General features: G+C 38.3%; 3 protein-coding genes across 4 annotated transcripts; 1 reads left to right on the top strand and 2 right to left on the bottom strand.

Annotated features, from left to right (window-relative positions):
• Positions 1-5,055: 5,055 nt before the first annotated feature.
• LOC126797056 (uncharacterized mitochondrial protein AtMg00810-like) lies at positions 5,056-6,273 on the bottom strand. The gene has a single exon (XM_050523743.1). It carries the CDS (start codon positions 6,271-6,273, stop codon positions 5,056-5,058), a length of 1,218 nt encoding a protein of 405 aa, XP_050379700.1.
• An 8,464-nt stretch (positions 6,274-14,737) lies between these two features.
• Positions 14,738-15,360, top strand: LOC126798498 (uncharacterized). The gene is made up of 2 exons (XM_050525494.1): positions 14,738-14,901; positions 14,986-15,360. The coding sequence occupies exons 1-2, from the start codon at positions 14,766-14,768 to the stop codon at positions 15,225-15,227; spliced, it is 378 nt and encodes a 125-aa protein (XP_050381451.1). The 5' UTR covers positions 14,738-14,765; the 3' UTR covers positions 15,228-15,360.
• Positions 15,361-15,805: 445 nt separating this feature from the next.
• Positions 15,806-20,405, bottom strand: LOC126798492 (shikimate O-hydroxycinnamoyltransferase). 2 transcript variants are annotated; one of them, XM_050525489.1, is made up of 3 exons: positions 20,004-20,405; positions 19,427-19,865; positions 15,806-16,980 (listed from the first exon to the last, which is right to left on the bottom strand). In XM_050525489.1, the coding sequence occupies exons 2-3, from the start codon at positions 19,844-19,846 to the stop codon at positions 16,087-16,089; spliced, it is 1,314 nt and encodes a 437-aa protein (XP_050381446.1). In that variant the 5' UTR covers positions 19,847-19,865; positions 20,004-20,405; the 3' UTR covers positions 15,806-16,086. The 2 variants fall into 2 exon arrangements, with proteins under 2 accessions (XP_050381446.1, XP_050381445.1); XM_050525488.1 differs by having other exon boundaries at positions 19,427-19,862; positions 20,004-20,223.
• Positions 20,406-21,379: the final 974 nt, after the last annotated feature.

Genomic DNA, 21,379 nt, shown 5'->3' on the forward strand with positions numbered 1-21,379 from the left:
TGTCACCATTGTTTCAAAACAAAGAGAGTCGTCATTAGAGTGGTACGTTTTACTAGTTAGTGTTTTGTTGAGTACTTGTTTCAGTTGTTTGTATGTAATTCTAATATTATTTCAAATATTTGTATCAGGGGATTTAAATTTCACGTCCTCCTTGTTTGCTTCATTAATTAATATCATTTACTTTTTTGTTTGAAAAAAGGATGTCAAGCAAAGGAAATATATAATGGCCAAAATGTGTGTCCTTGCTAATTTTTTTTAAATAAGGTAAATAACTCAAATAAGTGCAAATTATCATTTGGTCTAGTGACAGTCTCCCTTTGTTAAGTAGGATATTGCAAGTTTGACTCACAATAAACTGGTTGTAGAATTTCAGTTGTTTACCCCATAAAAAGATGTACACTACAAGGAATACAACGTTCTACTTGCTGAACTATTTTTTTATATTTTAAGTAGAATAATCAAAGTTGTTATATCGAAATTAAGTTCTATGCATAAAGCGGCTTATTTATTTCTTAAACCACGTGATCTCTCATTATTTTCCAAAACCACGGCACGGTTAATTGTTTTAGTTTTTCAAAACCGCCATTCTAGAATTATCTGTTGATCTATAAAATGGCTTTCAGTGAGTGGGTTATTGTATCATACAAACAATCTATTTCTTGCTAGCTACTTGTACGTGTAGTAAAAGTTTATTTTCTATAGCCCAAATGATCAGAGTCGATGTCTTTGAGATCTCTGGTGGTCAAGATGAAGATAGAGATGATTCAATTGAGAAGGTATATTGTTCTAAGACAACCATCGAATCAATGATTTACAAAGCCAAGAGGTATAGATTCATTTTTTAGAATAATACCTACAACACGACTGAAGTGATTCTTCAAATTCTACTTATTTTTAATGTTTTTTGTTGTTTATAGCATTTTTTGATTAAGAATTTAATATGTATGAGTAGTGCTCTTCATAATACGAAGGTCACCAACCTTATATTAAAGTTTCGGTCATGAATAAGTGACAAAGAAGTTGCGAACCAGAGACAAAAAGTAGGGTTCTCGGCCATGTCCGCCGGCGTGTACTTTGCCGTCGTCGGACAAGGCTTGTTGGCACTGTGCGGGTCTGAGGAGATGTGTCGAGGCTCTTTGATCACGACTTTTGGTTATTTCAGGAAGTCTTCGTCAGTGTTGTTGGGGTTGTAGAGAGGAGATGGAGTGGCGGCGGTTGGTCTCTGGCTTAAACACTGTGGTCTGCCTTGATGGAGAAGCTGGACGTTGCAGGTGCGACGGCTTCTAGGTGGTGGTGTGATGGTGGTGACGTATCGCTTTGGATTTGTGGCGGCACGGCTCAGATATGATCGATATGATCTAATTTGTCTTGGATTCGATCGGGTTGTGTTGGTAGGCTAGGGACAACGCGTCTCTATGGATTGGCATGGCTATTGCTTCTAGGATGGCGGCGTTCTGGTGAATGGTGAGGATCGATGCAATCGGCGGACCGATGGCAATGGCTGCAGTGTGATTCGGCGGGATTTGGCTGACGTCATGTTGTTTTCCGGCGCCCTTGAATAAGGTTTCAGTTTGGGCTTTGATGTTGGGCCCAAACCAAAGTATTTTGCTATTGTTTGTTTTTTGTTTGTGTTATATTGTTATGTTAATAAGTTCCTACCTTAGTTGTGTAGGATTAGTCGGGTTTCATGTCTGAGAGTGCACTTTTTGTATCTTGTTTGCTCTAGGTAGACGGCGAGTTACTTGCTTTGTCAAATGGTAGTTGCCGCCTAGTAGAAGAGTGAAGTTGAGTGTCGTCGGATTTATTTTCCAGCGGCAACATAGTGGGAAAACTGTGTTATTAGCCATTATTTTTCGCAGTAGTCGAGTTATCTTTCCGGTATTTCACCACTATTTTAAAACAAATAGAGTAGCCGCTAGTGCACTCTTTGTTAGTTGGTGCTTAGTTGAGTACAAGTTTGTAGAGATATCTGATAATATTTCAAGTCTTGTAATCAAGGGTTTAGGTTTAATCTCCCCCCCCCCCTTGTATTTGTCTGTTTCATTAAGCAAGGTTCGAGGATAGCCTCACAAGCCCTCTTTTCTAAAAAAAAAAAGAAGAAGAAGTTTCGGTCATGAATCGATAATTTTAGCGTTAAATTTTTCGTTTTAGATTATCTCTAAAAAAATTTCAGCTAAATCAATTTACATTCATGGATGATATAAGTTTAACTTAAACTGTTCTTATTCATAATTTGTATATAATGTTTATGAATACCAATACGTTAATCAAATTTACTAAACATTTTCAAAGATGATTTGCTCATAAAAAAAATGATGCAAGAATTATTTTTCCGGAACCCCGGCCGGAACTATTTTATGGTTTAAGATCGATTGTCATTAGTCATCTTGGTTGACAATTTACTACATCATGATGATCATCTTAGCCAGAAATTCAAAAATTCAAAAATCATATATAGCTGTGTTTGATTCTATAAATTAGACATATATTGACCACAAATCTAAAAAGAAAATCTAATAATATTTAATATTTAAAAGAACAGTTAGTACCTGACGTTAATGGGATAAATATTAACCACAATTGGAAGGCCATATTTTTTTTTTGGTCAATGGGAAGGCCATATTAGATGATAGTCAATATTTGGAATGTATTTAAAACATTTCGTTCGGATAAAATATTCATCATGCATGGTAATTAATAAAGTTTTTAAATATGATAAAGCGTATATAATGACATATAAGAAAATCCATATGCCAGATTTCGTCCAACATATTTCCAATTTTCCATGCATGCATGTATTTGTTTTCGCCACCTTTTATAATTGGTAACAAAATGAAATCTGAGACTCAATTATATTGGTCAGTCATGTATGCAATAAACATGCATGAACATAGACACTCCCTTCATTTCCAATATCTTTTATATAAATCCAGAAAGAGAAGTACCAGCTCTTGTGTCTAAAATCTAAATCCTCTTATAACCAAATATAAATAAAATCTAAATCCTCTATTACTGTTTCTACACCGTAGTAATCTTCTTCCACTACGTAAATTATGCATAAAATACACTCTCATTTCTCTTCTGGAAAATGTCTCAACAGCTTCCCCAAAAAAATGTGTCACAATCCACACCTTCACCTAATATGCCGTCAACCGAGTCATTTGAGGTCGGCTTACAAGCAATGGAAGTAATGACGTAGCTACACACGGGTTATGATGGGTTATACCACACCTCAAATTATATAAAAAAACTTGTCTTTTTAGTTAACTTTTAGTGTAAAAATTTAAATTTTAAATATTAGTTCACTTCAAATTTCTATATATAATTCATAAATAATTATAAATTGTTTTTAACCCAACCCATTATGAAATTATGGCTCCACCCTTAATAGGAAGCTAGCACATACAACGAGGAAGGAAGAAGTAAAAATGGATTGCTGCAAGGCGAAATCAGCAAAAAAAAAAACGAAAATTTATTGTTGTAAGTATCACGTACTGCCCTCTTGCATGTAATTATTTCTGGGGTCACAGACTCACAGCTAATTATATTAATTAAGTTAATTGGTTGAATAATTACACAGGAAACAATATCGCCGCTGTTACTCAATACGGGAAGCTGCAACACAACGAAGCGTCAATCTGAAGCCACTGTCCGATCCTTAACCTTGCTTTGCAAGAGAGACAAAAGGCCAAGAGGAGGAAACATGCGACGTTGCCAGCCGGAGATATGGAAGTCTCTTTTGAGCTTCCAGAAGATCTTGAGAACGTAGCATTAATTTAATTTCTTCATTCAAATATTTGAATGTGTATTATGAATATTTGATATGGAAGTCTCATATTTTACGTGTTTGTGGATGCATTCCAGTCACTGTGGAGGACTAGAGAGACTATTAGTACTCATGGTGCGCCTCGTCGATTTAATTTGTCCGAAAGGCTCGATGGATGGAGGGTGGAGCGCAGAAAGAGAATCAGTGGTCATCGTGATACGGTAATTTATATTTGATTAATAATTAATTGTTTTCCCTACATCACCTACTACATATATGAGATGAATTTACTGTGAACAGTTTTCTTTTTCTCGTTTCTTTTTCTAACTACAACCCCCTCAGAGACTCTTGACCTCAAAACTGAAAATGATCTAATTCTCTATAGTTTCTTATAAAAGCCCTTTTTAAGTTATATTCTAATGTACGTAGCATAACATTTAGAAGGATGAATTGTTTCGTGCAGTATTTCTGTCACAAGAAATCTAAGAGGTACTTGCGATGGATACGTGAGGTGGTCCAATTTGTATGTACGTTACGGGGGGAGAAGGCGAATTGACAATGGCAAATCAGAAGAAGATAAATCAGTGAGTTAGATCAACCAATATACATACACAAGCTTATATGTGGCTTAAAATGTATAATGCATGTACTCTAATTAAGCTTCTAACGTTTGTTATGCAATGTCTGCTTAATTTGGAATAGGCTGATAATGAGAAGTCAAATACAAGATCACCGTCATCATCAGGCAACAGAAACTCCAGTACTGATGCTAGTGATGAAGGCAGCGACCAGATAAAAACCACAGAGAAGCGAAGAGGATTTGGAATCCCCTTGCGGCAACCTCTAAGTGGTGATGCTTCCATCCGTACTAGGGCAGGAGGTGCGCCAACAAATACTTCATCTCCACGCTGAACCCCACGCTGAACCAATCCAACAGCAGCAACAATGTCCCAACGTACATTGTGCCTCCAGCAGATGAGCAGAACAATCAGTAGATGATGATCTTTACAGTGATCTTGCCCCTAATAGTTTTTATGAATATGGAGATTTTAGAGAGAAACCTGAATTTGATATTCTTGAATAATGAAGAGGCTGCTTCAGATGCTACCCTAGCTACTGTATCTCTTACAATATATAGTAGAGACTGACCAACTATGGAGGGACACGTGCAGCTGGTCTAGTGAACAAGGCGACACAGCATGCAATACAACATAATCTAGCTAAGTTGAACTAGAAGACAAGGCAGCTAATTAATACAATTAAGACAACAAAATTAAGACAATGCTAATTTAAACCTTGTTCTCATAATACCCCTCCTCAGCTTGAAGGTGGGAAACAAGCTTCAAGCTGTCACATAGGTAGCGATGTTGAGGTGAGCAGAGGCCTTTAGTGAAGAGGTCGGCTAGTTGCTCTTTTGATCCAACGAACTTTAGCTTGATGGTCCCTGCTTTAACTTGGTCCCTTGTAAAGTGAACGTCAACCTCAATATGTTTCAGTTTAGAGTGAAAGACGGGATTGGTGGCAAGGGCCAGAGCAGATATGTTGTCACAATGAAGAGTAGGCTTGTCCAGAACTTCAATGTGCAAGTCTTGCATGAGATGTAGCAACCATTTTACCTCAGATGTGGTGTCAGCCATAGACCTGTATTCTGCTTCAGTTGAGGATCTTGATACTGCAGTTTGCTTCTTGCTGCACCATGACACAGGAGTACCTTCAAGGAGAATAACAAATCCAGTTGTTGATTTTCGATCATTGGGGTCACCAGCCCAGTCTGCATCACAGTAGGCATCCATTTTAATAGGACTGAGAGAGAACTTCTTGGTGGTTTGACCCCTCCTGAACCATATGCCATAGTCAAGAGTACCTTTGATGTATCGCAATATCCTTTTGGCTGCATTGAGATGAGTATATGTTGGACAATGCATGAATTGGCACACTAAGTTGACACTGTAGGCAATGTCTGGCCGTGTAAAGGTTAGGTACTGAAGGCATCCCACTATGCTCCTAAAGTGAGCACTGTCTTGCTTGTCAAGTTGTTGTCCCATGTCCTTGATAAGTTTTAGACCTGATTGACAAGGAGTTATTTGAGAATGACAACTATCAAGACCCGTTTTATGAATTACCTCTGAGGCATACTTTTGCTGAGAGACAAAGACATCTCCATTCTTCATATATTTTATTTCCAGCCCTAAGAAAAAGTGTAGAGGACCTAGATCACTCATGTCAAACTCTGCTTGTAAAGAGCTCTTCACTTCACCAATAAGATTTTCACTATTTCCTGTTATGATAATGTCATCAACGTACAGGAGCAAGTACACCTTTGAGCTTCCAGAGATTAGGACAAACAAGCTTGGATCAGCATAAGATGGTTTAAAGCCTAGAGAGGGCAGAAAAGTTGTAAACTTCTCATTCCATGCTCTTAGAGCTTGCTTTAGACCATAGAGAGACTTGTTGAGTCTGCAAACATGTGAGGTAGGTTGTTGTTCAAAGCCACCTGGTTGAGACATGTATACCTCTTCAGTTAAGGAGCCATGGAGAAAGGCATTTTTGACATCAAGTTAGTGAAGTTTCCACCCATATTGAGCTGCTAGAGCAAGGATTAGTCTCACAGTAGTGTGTCTCACAACTGGAGAGAATGTTTCATCATAGTCAATGCCATACTCTTGACTAAAGCCTCTAGCAACTAGCCTGGCCTTGTATCGAGCAATAGAGCCATCTGCATTCCTCTTGATTTTAAACAACCATTTGCAGGAGACAAGATTTTTGCCAGGAGGAAGTGGGACTAATGTCCATGTGTTCTGCTTCATCAAGGCATTATATTCTTCTATCATAGCTTGTTTCCACACTGGTTCCAGCAGAGCATTTTTATAATTGTTAGGTTCAACTTCCATTGGATTTGAGGATGTATTTGACATAATGGACAAGAGACACTTCTTTTTTACTATTCCTCTCTTGCTCCTTGTCAGCATTGAGTGAGTATTATCCGGATCAGCAGTTAATCCTTCAATTGGATGAAGGATATTGGCCTCTGAAACTTGATGAGTAGGTCTAGACTTGTTACATTCAAGAACTAGAGAGATTGATCCAGGTCCAGGTTGCGTTTGTACAGAGATGTTACCTTGCTCCTCTTGAAAGTGGATATCAGTGTTAACTGAAGAGTCAAATGGATACTCATGTGAACTCACATTTTGTTCACTATTCACAGTAATGGTGGGATCATTATTAGAAAACAATACTAGCTGATTATCACATTCATTTGCTTGAACTGGATCCACAGAGGCATTATCATGATCACTGCATTGAGAATGAGAAGTAGCAATAGGCATGGCATGGTTACTGCTATTAACTGGAAGGTCACAAGGGTTACCTGTATGACTAACCTGATTGAGAGGACTTGCACATGAAGTAGTTGGAGACAAGAAGGTTGAGGCAGAGGGCTGAGTATAATATTGAATTAAGTAGGGAGCTACAGGATGTGTTCCCATTTGAGTTGCATTGAGAGAGCAGCTCACTGATTGAGACTTGTCACTGTGTTTGGCATATGGGAAAATACCCTCATTAAAGAAAACATGTCTTGAGATAATATACTTTCTAGTGCCCGGGCAATAGCATATATACCCCTTATATCCAGCTGCAAACCCCACAAAGACACACATCACTATTTTGGGTTGAAGTTTATTACTTCCATTTAACAAGAGAGGGTAGCAACAACATCCAAATACCCTTAGAAGGTCAACAGGAGGAATGGCATTATACAACTTTTCGTAGGGAGACTTCATATCAAGATTTTTAGTAGGCATCCTGTTGATTAAAAATGTAGCACAGGCACAGGCATGATACCAAAACTTAGGAGGCATGGAGGCTTGTTGAAGTAAGGTCACAGCTGTCTCTCTAATGTGTATATTCTTCCTCTCAGAGACCCCATTTTGCTCTGGGGTATAGGGGCAGGAGACCTGATGAGCAATACCATTTTTACTCAAAAACTCTTTGAACTTTAGCCCCATGTATTCACCACCTCCATCACTTCTAAGACATTTAATCTTACGAGAGAACTGAGTTGATACTAGGGCACATAAAGACTTAAAGTAACTCAAAACTTCTGATTTGTTTTTCATAGGAAATATCCAAGTAAACCTGGAGCAGTCATCTATGAATAGCACAAAATACTTGTAGCCATCAATTGAAATATAAGGTGCAAGGCCCCAAACATCAGAATGCACAAGTTCAAAGGGTACTTGGCATCTGTTTTGAGACTTTGGAAATGGCAGTTTCTTAAACTTCCCCAATAAACATGGCTCACAAAAGGATTGTTCCGAGTCACTCAAACTACGAATATTACATTTATTTAACATAGTCTTAACTACTTCACTTGAGGGGTGCCCAAACCTTTGGTGCCATAAGTTGTGCTTGACAATCTTCCCAACATAACCAGAAGGTTGACTTGATGAAGAAGGCCCTGCTGCTATAGATCTCTCTCCATAATTCTTGACTTGTGGCAACTCAAATGGTATGGGATACAACCCTTGATTACTCAGCCCCTTGTAGAGAACTCTGCCCAACTCCTTGTCCTGAACAACACACATAAAAATTCATCAAACCATACTAAACAATTATTCTGTTTGCACAATTGGTAAATGGATAAGAGGTGTGCTGCAAGGCCAGGAATTATCAACACATTGTTCAATTTCAGTGAGCCAAGCTTTGTGTCACCTGTGTGAGTGATAGAAAGTTGAGATCTATTACCAATTTGCACTGTGTCAGTGGCAGAGTATGGAGTGACATTTTCAATCACTTGAGAAGAGCTTGTCATGTGGTTGGTAGCCCCAGTGTCAGCTAGCCAGTACTGTGGAGAGTTGGAGGTGGCAGCAAGCATAGTTGTAGCACCTTGGTTGTTGTTATTGCCTTGACGTTGTTGGTCAGGAAAGCCAAAGAGAAAATAACATGTCTCAACTCTGTGATTCCTCCTTCCACAGTACACACAACCACCAAAGTTCCCACCTTGTCCATTGTTGTTGCCGAAGTTCTGATAGTTTCCACCTTGCATCAAAAGAGAGTTGCAAGTTCTAGCACCATGGCCTACCCTATCACAAATCTGACATGTAAGAGAGTTGTTCCTGTTGTTGCCTTGACCACCATTTCCTCCACCATTGTTATAACCTCCAAAGTTCCTGTTGCCTCCATTGTTGTTAAACCTTTGACCTGCATTGTAGAAAGGTATGTTGTTGTTGTTTCTCCCAGCAAAGAAGCCAGAGAATTGAGCTGGGTACTGCATGTTTCCATTGAACCACTGTGCAGGCACAGACACAAAAGCTTGTTGAGTGTGAGTTTCTGCTTGTTGAGGGTAGACCTGAGTATGATTAATAGGAGCAAAACCAGGAGGCACACTTGGAGCATGAGAGTGTGTGGGAGGAGCCACAACAAATGTCTGAGCTGTAGAGGGGGTGATTGCGAGGGCATTTGAGGTTGAGGAGCTTGAAACAACAGTATGAGAGCTACTTCCAATTGATGGGTTTGGGTTTCCCTGAGCCACCATTGCCGAGAGAGGACTGGAGGCCTGACTCTCAGCCTCAATGTCTGCCTCAGCACCTTTGAGGAGTGTCTTGAGCATTGGAAGAGAACAACTTACTTGAGCTCTAATTACAGTCTTTATGGCTGCATACTCAGCAGGTAGACCTCTGAGAACAGTCACAATAATGTCCTCATCATCAACTGTAACACCCACAGTAGTTAAGGCATCACGAGCCACCTTAATCTTGTCCAGGTAAGTCTCAATATCATCACCTCCCTTTCTTAGGTTTTGAAGGTTAGACTTCAGTTGCAGGATGTTCTGACGAGTAGGGTCAGCAAACTTGTACCTTAGACTCTCCCACATCTCCTTTGATGTCTTGCTACCAACAGCAGCCCTTACAGCAACAGGTGTTAGGGTTTGACCAACTAGGTTCATGGCATTCCTATCCTGAAATTTCCAGTTGAGGTGTTCTTGGTTAGGGATGATGGTGACTCCATCTTCACCCAACATGGTAGGTTCAGGACATGGATATGAGCCATCAACATGCCCTAAAAGGTTCAAACCAGCAAGAAAGTTCTCAACCCTAAACACCCATGAGGGATAGTTCGTCTCATCAAGCATAATGTTAGGCAGGAATACAGCAGTGTTGGAAAGACTAGCACACTGGCCAGAACCAGCAGGAAGGGCATGATTGCTCATCTTGACTCAATCAGTCAGCACTTGAACTTAAAAGTAAACAGATCTGATTCAGATAGTAGAATAAAGGCAACTTTGAAGCAGGTATATGCTAGATCTATGTGAGATAATACGGAAGTAAATAGATCTGAGCAAAAAGATATCAACTTTCAATAACAACCAATAATCGCTTCTAATTAAGGACTGATACTAGCAGCAGAAGATTAACAATGCTTGATAACATGAGATAATATGATAATATGCTTGAGAATCACATATTTGAAAATATCATTGATTTCATATCTAGCTGGGAGATAATATGAAATAAATTGACTTGCAACATAAACTGATTGAATGATTTTCTAGATATGAGTCCTCAGATTTGAAACTTGGGCTCTGATACCATAATAGTTTTTATGAATATGGAGATTTTAGAGAGAAACCTGAATTTGATATTCTTGAATAATGAAGAGGCTGCTTCAGATGCTACCCTAGCTACTGTATCTCTTACAATATATAGTAGAGACTGACCAACTATGGAGGGACACGTGCAGCTGGTCTAGTGAACAAGGCGACACAGCATGCAATACAACATAATCTAGCTAAGTTGAACTAGAAGACACGGCAGCTAATTAATACAATTAAGACAACAAAATTAAGACAATGCTAATTTAAACCTTGTTCTCATAATAGCCCCGGCCTCCGTCATCACAACCCTTCCTGATGTTCAGGACATGCGACTATCAAGACCAGGGGATTTTTGTTTTCATCGTTTCCCTATTAATGCAAACACGACTGAGCTTTCACCTGAATCTGATGCCCACGTTGAACCAATCCACCAGCAACATCAATATCTCAACATTGTGCCTCCAGCAGAACAATCAGTAGATGATGATTTTTACGGTGATCTTCCCCCCATCATCGCAACCCTTCCTGATGTTCAGGATATGCGACAATTAAGAGCCGGGGGTTTCTGTTTTCATCGTTTCCCTATCAAATGCAATCATCACTGATCTTTCACATCTTGACGGTGGTGGACGATGGCGGTGAGACCGGTGACACCTAAAAAGTTCTTGAAATGTAGAGAAATGTAAAGAAAAATTCATATACCTGCCATAGACTCATAGCACTAGGAAGTCCCACTCACTAAATGTGTACAGAACAATGTTTTAAAAAGCGAAGGCGTACCCTAATACGTTTTCTTGAGAGTCTTGAGCCTTAAAACTTGAGGCGCATAAAACGTATGCCTTATGTTATAAAAAATTAGTAGTTAAATGTGTAAATATATAATTATAGACATACAAAAAAGAACAAATATACATAAGAACTTACCAATTTATTGCATTTAGATATAATGAAATTCATAATTCAAACATTTTAGATAGGTTTCATCAAATTAAACACATTATATAAATAAATATAAAAAGATACCTAAAAAGATTATTTTCTAAGGCGTAGTAAAATGCGTAAAAGTCATGAAAAACGTAACATAAGGCGTAAAAGACGAGCCTCGGTGTCCAGACCGAAAAATATAGGCATTATGTAAGTAGCTTTAAGATTTTTAAGCCTCAAACAAGCCTTGAGGCGAACTTTTTAAAATATTGGTACAAAACGATGTAGCGCAGAAGTGTTTTATATAACTTTCCACAGTCTTCATAGCTGGAGTTTTGTCTAACTAGAATTTATCGTTGCAAAAATGACCAGCTAGTCGAGCCAATCTATAGTTACGTACATTTGCCTCATGTTGCATTTCAATGGAAATCATCAACAATGCGGCCAACCTCATAGCTAGCTTGCATCATTGTGACTAGGCAGTAGGCATTTACAGTAGGCAAGGGTAAAATCAACATAAAAGTGTGTAGCATAATCACTTCCAAAAGTTACCTCTAATACTTCCAAAAGTATCCATGTATAACCGCAAACCAAAGCAAGAAATATGGGAGCGAGCAATGTCAACAACAGCCGTGACCTCCTATCTTAATAACCCGTCAGGCCCCGTTCACATCAACATAAATTCTTTGATTTTTCCGGCTACCGGTAAAGTTGAGTACTTGACAACAGCAACAATGGAACAATGATGGGAGAAAATATTCCTTCTCCATAAAAAGTGATGGTTTTGGAATAATAATCTTGCCATTTCCACAAATCGCTGTACTTATTTGACGCTATATTCCCGAGTTCCTTCTACACTCGTTTGACGTTTAAGATTATATTCTCTCAAGGTAGATAGTTATGCCTGATCGAGTCCCTATTATTTTAACAGTCTGTCCCTATACTGTCAGACTAAACTAGCTACCCGTAATGCTACATTCCTACCCATACCCCGAGCTTAAGAAAATGAAGGGAAAATTACTTGCATGGTTTCTGTTGATGATTCAATCAAGCTTGGCTATCACAAACAGCTCTTTCAGGTTGGAACATCATCTTGACGATGTAAACGTCTCAATGCTACAAGGACAAGAAATTATTCATGGTAAGAATCAACTGTTAATTTATATAAGTTTGTCTTGATTTTTTGGAGGCAGATACCTAATGCCAATCAAAAATCTTAATAAAGGTGAGCATACTGTTGAAATCGTGAGGCTGACTGAAGTCAATGAACCAGAAGAACATTATGGAAGAGGAAGCAACAACAACGAAGGAGACTTGGTTGTTTTAGTAAAGGGACAGAAAGGGAATGGTGGTGCAAATGCTGCTAGTCGCCCCCGTCAAGAGAAGAGTAAAGCAACATTTCGCCCTTCTCTCTTCGTAAAAATCATGTTGAACGTAATTAGCTTCAGTTTGGTTCTTATTCTTTCCTTCAAAGTACTCTGAGATGTTCCTATTGATAGTCAGTGTGAGCTTGTTACGAAATTTTCTCTCAGTAGTCGATTGCTTTTGGAGCGATCTTAATAATTAAGCTGATCCCATTTTGGGTGTCCTTAATGAATCAACTTAGTCTTGGCCTCCTGGGATGGTCTGTTCATGTTTTGTTTTAGAGTTTTTATATTTAAATTCATTGAGGAAGCAGGACTGGCGTTTTGCTAGCTACTAGCTTTTATCTTGTGAAAGTTTTCTAAAAACTATTGTGGATCAATGTTTCCTGGCGATTTTGCAGCTTTGGCTATTCATGTATTTTCCATTAATCAAACCGATTGGTTGTGTGCATTTTGCCACTTTTATTGCATGTAATATTATGTACCCTCTCTCATCGAGAAAGGAAACCCTTTTCTTTTAAATTTTCCTGAGAAAGGAGAAAGTAAAATAATTCATTAGAAGCATTAGTTAAATATTGTAAAACTGAATATATAATAACTGATAAAGGATTACGTAGATGATCGATCGATAAAGGATTTCTCAGATTATTATCTGCAGGCTTATTTTCCAGCAATTTGGAATGGTGCATGGTTTTCTTCACTTTATTTTTGTTCTTCTTTTTCCCACTTTGGCATATATATCCCTAAGATTGGCATCAATTAATATACATAGCTACATATTGTGTTCTCTCCCCCCTAGTGACAGCATACTTAACTAACCTCGTGGAATTTCTCCAACAAACTAGCATGCGTCAGCTCTATCTCTATAGCTGGGTATTTCTCAATTACGGGCTCTAAATACTAAACCCACGGCCACATCTTCAAATTTCTCTATAGATCGTCTCATTATATAGTAGATCGACATGCATGGTGTTTACATATATATATGTAGATTAATTTCAACTTTGTACATTTATAAATATAAATTTAAGTAGTTATATTTATATATCATCTATCTAAATCACTCAAAATCAATTATTGAAGTTACTCACAACAAAGAAAAATTATAGAAATAAACCTTACATAATCTATTACAAAATATGGTAAGTTATATGTATATAAGATATGAAAAAGTATTTTAAAAAATCAATTAATAAAATGGCCTAAATTGGCAATATAGGGCGGGCTTTTAAAGTAGGGCCGGAAGGTAGGGCCGGATTCTATTTTTTAAACTCTAGCGCTACCCTATTTGAGAAAGGGTTGGGCCAGTCCTACCTTAAAAGAGGATCAGGCCAAGCTTTGGCCGTATCCGATAGGGCGGGTTTAGACCCAAATGCCAAATGATGACCCCTAATCAGGACCCAACAATGATGTGAGAAAATATGCCATCCTCCATGAGAGAAGTCCATCTGGTTTTGTAATATTTCTGCCATTTCTAAAATGCTACTTATGTTTAACGCTATCACTCACTCACTTCTACATTTTTTTGAATAGTGGCGTAGCCAATAATTATGTTGATACTAGTCCACTAAAATTTTTTTCATATTATATATATGTACTACCACTATTATGTTGATACTTGTCCTCTCTAAGATTTCACATGCATCACATTCAAAGGACAAAATAAATTAAAATTAATTATCTAGGATTTTATGTATCGAAAAAAATGTAATATTAATTTAGTCACTTTTAATAATAATAATAATAATAATGAAAATTATTGAGCATGTTGGTCCCACATTCCCACAAATATTCAAAAACCAAACAACTATCCTTGAGACAAGGAGGCTCGAACCGGTGAAGCAAATCAAGCTCACCCACTGGGGCAAATTGATGCATGTACATGTGTGCTAACTACGGAATAATTTTACTTTACTGGTGCACGGTAGGCTCTAACGTGGCTCCGCCCTTGCTTTTGGGAATGGAATTATACCTGAATTGTGATTGATGTGCCAGCTTGTTCACTTTTATGATTCTCTCAAGCTACAAAGTTATGCCCGATGCCCTAGCAAGCATTACTGTCCCTATCCTACCAAACCAAACTAGCCAAACTCCTACCCTTACCCCAAATTTGAGAAAAATGAAGAAAACATTACTTCCATGGCTGCTCTTGATGATCCTAACATCAAGCTTGGCTCTCACAAATAGCTCTTTCCTGTTGAAACATCATCAAGGTGACGTTAACCTCTCAAGGCTACAGGGACAAGAAACTAATGGTAAGATTCAATCCATGCTAACGTTAACCTTATACCATTCCAAGATATTATAACTAAAGTTAGGGATGCATTATGCATATGAAGGTGTGAAACTTAATGGATCAGAAGGAAATTATGGACGAGAGACAAACAAAGACCAAGGAGATTTGCTTGTTTCAGAAAAGGGACAGAGAGGGAAAACAGGAGTTTTTGGTGGTGGAAATTCTGCACATCGCCCCCATCAAAAGAAAAGTAGTGCAACACCCCGCCCTTGTTATATCATCGCAGAAACCACGCTGTACGTAAGCTTCAGTGTGGTTCTTATTCTTACCTACAAATTGCTCTAAGATGTTCTGTTTGATTCGGACACGTCTCTGTGTAGTCAGTGTGAGAGCTAGTTATGAAATTTTCTCACGGTGTGATGAGAGAGATCGTTTGTTCAGCTTCCGATTTAGAGTTTCTTTCATTGGATCAACTTGGTCTTGGGAAGGCCTTTAGAGTTAGTGTTCGTTTGAACTTTGAAGAGTGTTTATCTCTCTCTTTATTGAGGAAGCAGGACTGGCGTTTTGCTACTAGCTTTTATTGTGCAAATTTTCGAAATATTATTGTGCATGAACTGGTTACCTGATTTTTCTATTCATGTGTATTCCATAACTCAAAAGCGATTGTTTAATATGTAATATTATGTAGTCTCTCCCGTCGATAATGAAAACCGGTATGAAGAAAGTATCGTGAAAGTGATTAAATGATTAATACAGGAGCAGGACTTCATCATGCCCTATATTTTTACCAAGGGAACTTCCGTAGAGGGAGAACCCTATCTGCAATACTACTTCCATGAGACATTGGCACAGACTGATCAATTACTTAAACTTGGTTATCATCCATACAAAATTTCAGACATATCGGACCAAAATCCGACGAATCATGTAAACAACTAATACTACAACTGCTGTTGTAGCTGTAGCATTATTTTACTTAATGGAAACCCAATATCAATTAGTAACGCAACTGTTTTCAGAGTCATTAATATGTGCACAACATTTTCCCACTTCGGGTATAAGAAATGACAGTATCATACTGACTTGAACCAAGTATGAGGATAGAAACACTAGGAGAGGAACATAACCACATACAGAAAAATTTAGCAGACCTGAAGATGTCGTACAACAGCTTCAAAAATGATATCTCAGCCATTTTGTTACCTTATATGTCATACAACAGCTTCGAAAATGATTTCATATGTTCCGCTTGCAGGGAAATGGCAACTGATAAACTCCCATCATTAGTTGCACTTGGTAATACGAACGCCAACCCCTCGTATCCGATTCCCCCAGGTCCCATGAAAATTGGTCGACCCCAACCAAAATCAGCGTCATGGATAGGCAGCCTAACCCAGCTAGTAATACCAAGATTGGGACACCTAAAAGTATGAGCCCCACGGACAAGTGCTGATAGATCAGGCTGAAGCTCAAGGTAGTCAAGAGCAGACCTAAGATAATCATTGTCCATACGCACCAAAGCATTGTGAATCTTGCTTGCTGCATACCATGTTGGTTTTGATCGAAGATCCCCAGCTAAAGCAATCGGCGTGGCTGTGAAAATCACATTGCCAAAGTAACCAGGTGGGAGTGGGGGTTGCAATCTAGACCGACCATCAGTAGCAATATACAATTTGGTGTCTTGATCATCAGGGAGGTCTCGCGCCTTGCATGCACATCTCCAAACATGACCTGCCAACATCTCATATGAACTATAGTTGACAGTGTTGCCATCTTCCTTAGACTTGGCCTTCAAAGTGTTGAGTTGTTCACGAGTCAGTCTAAAGATGGCGATCAATGTCTCCTCCGCACCAGGTTTTGTGCTTTGCTGGGAATTTTTCATGGGGGGAGCAGGTTGATATTCAATGTGATAGAATTCAGGTTGGGGTGGGTCTCGAGCACGCAGCAATGTCCTGTCGATGAATGGTGGAATCGTAAGGTCAAGACCTCTAGCCATATCAGACCATGTATTCACAAAGTGGAGACCAGAAAATCCATCTGCAACATGATGTTGCATGCCAACACCAAGCGATACTCCACCACATTTGAAGTATGTCACCTGCACAGAAAAATTCCGGACCTAGTAAGCTTATCTATTTAATAATCCCCCAACGTTGAGTTCAAGGTATATTCTTTCAATTCACCCAGAAAATGCATAAGCACTTGAAATCTATGATGAACAACCTACTGTACGTGTAATTCTAAAACCCCATATATACAAACGTTACATCAACATATAATAGGATGACCATAGTTGGTGCCAAAGGATGATCTTATCGCAATGGCAAAATGCCAAACTAAAAGGCAGAATCCTGCTATGCCTATAATGAGCATGGCATTTCATCCATACCAACATTCCAAGTTCTAAGCAATGCCCTGAATATTAAACAATATATACATGTACTTCTATGCATATAACAAATAGAATAGTCATTAATCCTATTAGAAAAAGGAAAGAGGATGATAATCAGTAATTTTTGCAAACAAGGGCATAAGCTAATGTGTAAACAGATTAACATATGCAGATATGCTCACAGGTCATGAGTCATGACCATATGCATCAGCACCATATATATTTTGCAACTGGATGAAATAATGCCGCTGTATAAATTTCTGTCCCAGTACGCACACACAACAAACACCAAGCAGGTCAACTTCAATCATCTTAACATAGATGTCGATAAATCTTTTTATGACTCCAACCTAACTCTTTGTATCTGAACCAAACTAGCTAATTGATTGATATATTTGTAAACCTGAACTTTCATAATACTATAAATACCAAAACTTTCATAATACTCTTGCTGTTACACCATCATTTCCTAATCCAAACTGTTACGATTGACGTACATATTCTGATTCATCATTGAATCAAGACTGTATGGACACTATATGTAAACCATGTTCAAGTAAAGTGGTCATACCTAACGGTCTCTAATAATTAGATCTACAATAAGATTTAACAGTAGACTAAAGATAAAGAACTAATGATATATATATATATATATATCGTTGCACATACATATCTTTTTTTTATTTTTGTGGTTACAGACTGGATCAAAAAAGACCCAAACGCTGCAACAGATGTATATCGTTGCAGTTTTTTTTTTTGAAAGGGGTTTGAAACCCAGCTTAGATGGGAGGCTCATCCGTTCAATGTTTTCTTTTATCTTACTTGATTTGAATGATTTCTACTTGGTCAAAGAATTGAATTGATACACTGTCACAAAATAGTATCATCACCTGGAATCATGCAACAAAGTCCAACGTGTGACATATTCAAACTTAAAACATTCATTTAATCTAACCCCCGTCAATACAAGGCCGCTACTTAACGTTGAGGAGAAAAAATTGCTAGGTCAACTATTGAAATATTCAGAGAAGAGTTGAAATCAATAATATATCGACCTGTAAAAAGAACTTTGATCTGATATTGAAACTTTTGTTTGACTCGAAAAAATTGAATTTCTTTAGCTTACAAAAATGCAAGACAGGAAAAAGTCTGGTCCAAGTTTTAAGCTATTTCCTGAAAATTGAATGGAATGCATGACGTTCCAATAATTCTTCCCAATAATTCTTCCCATGTTGTCTAGAACTGACTCCTTAATTTAATCATTGAATTGCCAAACACATGTTCTGAAATGGTGAAACCATTTGGATAAGTTTCAGTAGTTGGCATTGTACATGTAATGAACTAATGACTAGTTTTGCAGCAAAATCTGGCCAAGATCAACAATAGTTCTCTACATTTAGAAAAGACAAAGATGAACCCAACGTCAACAGACCAATCAGGTCCTTTGCAGAAACAAAGAATAAACAAAAAAAAATTATTTATTTCATATATCACTATCTTCTAGTGCTTAGTTCTATATGATATTGGCTATTAATTACTTTCTAATGTGACCCGGCACTAGAGGTCACACCAGCATGCACACGATATTCTCTAAAGCAAAACGCCAATATTCCAAGAACATATTCTGAAGAGCCAAACGAAACTAGCGTGCTGATCAATCTCTATATATCTACCAAAGTTTCATGGATTTTAGCTTCTAATTAATTTAGGGACATAGAGTGTAATAGGCTAACATAATTTAGTAAACGTTCACTAAGAACTTATACTTCGATCAGAGTATTTAAAATTCATATGAATCTTCAATAAACTATAAATTATTCAGAGACTCTCAGTCATCATATTCTAACAGATTAGCAACAACAAGATTTAAAAAGCTAAAAAAAAACAACAAAATTTAAGAGCTTGAATATTAGAAAATCGACAGAACAAAAAAAAGTAATATAAAATTAAATATTAAAAGTCGAGTGCTTAAACAATATTCAATAGGTTGTGTTAAGCACACTTTGTGACTGCTGGCCAACTTTGTATGAAAATATGAAATCAAAATTAACTTGGTGACCAACTTTGTTCTACATTCTACAAAATTGAAAGTTTTGTAGTCAATAATATCAAAAGAGAAAATTACGATCAGAAATACGGAACACGTAAATACCTGCAAGACGAGGAGCGGATACGAAGAAATCCCAGCGGCGTAGTCAACAGTGGGGATGAGCTTCCGGAGCTCCAGCGTCGGAGAAAAGTCGCCAAAATCATCGATCACAGAGCTAGTCTCAGCGATGACAAACAGCACGCCGGCGCCATTACAATCGATCTCAATACGACCGTCGTCGTCGCGCTTCAGACGCCCCGCCATGGGGTAGAACGGCACCAGGGCCTTCGACAGCGCGTGTTTAAGCACGCGCGGCTCAAAGAAGTTGGATGCACCGTTGGGGCGATAGAAATAGACACTCGGGGTGTGAATACTGGGAATCACAAGGTCGACGTTGGAGTTCCACAGCGACCGCGGCTCCGTGGTCTCCTCCGCCGGCTTGACGATCGTCGACTCCTTAATTGTCACGTTCACCACCGCCATGTTGTTGGGTTCCGATCTGCTACCAAACATATTCAAGTGATCCAACATTAGTTACTATATCACCGGTATCATTGAAATGCCATTATGAATATAATACAAAACGTAGCCATCCACGAGGAAACCGTTTGATTACCGCAAATGATGGATTTGAAATTACCTGAGAGACAATATGGGAGATCAGGGTGGCTGTAGCAGAGGCAAGAATATAGAAACTTCAGGTGAGGGTGAGGAACACGAGGGAGAGAAGATAACGGGAGAAAAGAAGAAGAAGAAGAGGGTCAGAGAGAGAGGAATGGAGATAGAGTTGATATGAAGCAAGAAGCACTATCTAAAAAGTGGTAAGTGAATGACAATGCCCCGGAGCATATCTGTCACTCACCTACCGCGCCTGCCAACTTTCCCTCTCATCGGAATTATATATTTACTTTCCAAAGAGAAACGGTCTTCCCAATTTTATATTCTCCACGTACAATCAGATAATATAATGAAAATAATTGTATTACCCTAAACTCTACATATTTGCTATGCCTAAGTTGCACAAGTTTGGACTCAATTCCTAATCGACACAGCAATCCTGTACTGTACAATCTGTAACTGACAAATTTTCATGTGAAGTATTATAGAAAACATTAACAATTTCTTTAAATTTATTTAATTCATTCATAATCACCCTACCAAAGTACCAATATATAAAGTGTATTTAATTTAGGTAGCTAGTCGGTTATGTACGTGCGTTAATGAATTACTAAATTAGTTACACACTCAATTGAGCAATATTACAACTAAGATTCACGAGGATATCCCAACACAATTAAACTCCTGGCGTATAACTATTACCCTAAACGCATATGGGAGTTGAGAGTCAATATTTGAGGTTACACGCCAGGTTACCTTACCCGCTTTACCGCATCCGGATTACAAGATGTACGTTATACAAAATTCGAAGAATAAAAAAGTGGACAAGAAATTGAATTGCAATTAACAAGACTTCTCTTAATATATATGATGATTATGAAGAGAAAGGGAAGTGATGTGACTGATTAGAAAGAAGGGTATTCAAATATGAATGTATGATATAGGAAGCAAGAGAGAGTTGGTAAGAAAGGGACACGCGGCCTCCTGTGATCATTTCTTCAACAGACGGATTCTCCCCGGATGTGGTGTGGTTTTGTTTGCCTTAGTTGGTGAAAGCTTAGGAGCAATACAAAATGGAATGGAGGGAGAGAAAGATCAGAGAAAGTTGGTGAGATGGTGACCCATGAATCCCCCCCTCGATCTCGTTTTGTTTATTTCTACTGTAATCGTAATTAGTTGCACTAGAGATTAAGAGAGTAGAGACTACTCATACTGGTAGTAATAGTAGTCCACCAACCCTTGACCCGAAATAAAACTAAACGACTCGCCCACCTGACCCTGATCGGTGGGTCCCACCCGCGGGGCTGGTGAGTTTGGGTTTGATTACCATCGTATGCTGACGACATGCTGAAACGAGAAATATGGCTCGACGGTACGTTATAACGGCGGTAGGTAGAG

The sequence above is a fragment of the Argentina anserina genome, chromosome 6, assembly GCF_933775445.1.
Source record: "Argentina anserina chromosome 6, drPotAnse1.1, whole genome shotgun sequence".
NCBI classification, from domain to species: Eukaryota; Viridiplantae; Streptophyta; class Magnoliopsida; order Rosales; family Rosaceae; genus Argentina; species Argentina anserina.

Coding starts and splice junctions, on each gene's coding strand:
- LOC126798492 (XM_050525489.1), bottom strand. CDS start 19,846: ATGGCGGTGGTGAACGTGACAATTAAGGAGTCGACGATCGTCAAGCCG. Junction 16,981..19,426: donor ATCCGCTCCTCGTCTTGCAG/GTATTTACGTGT, acceptor TTTTCTGTGCAG/GTGACATACTTCAAATGTGG.
- LOC126797056 (XM_050523743.1), bottom strand. CDS start 6,273: ATGTCTCAACCAGGTGGCTTTGAACAACAACCTACCTCACATGTTTGC.
- LOC126798498 (XM_050525494.1), top strand. CDS start 14,766: ATGAAGAAAACATTACTTCCATGGCTGCTCTTGATGATCCTAACATCA. Junction 14,902..14,985: donor ACAGGGACAAGAAACTAATG/GTAAGATTCAAT, acceptor ATGCATATGAAG/GTGTGAAACTTAATGGATCA.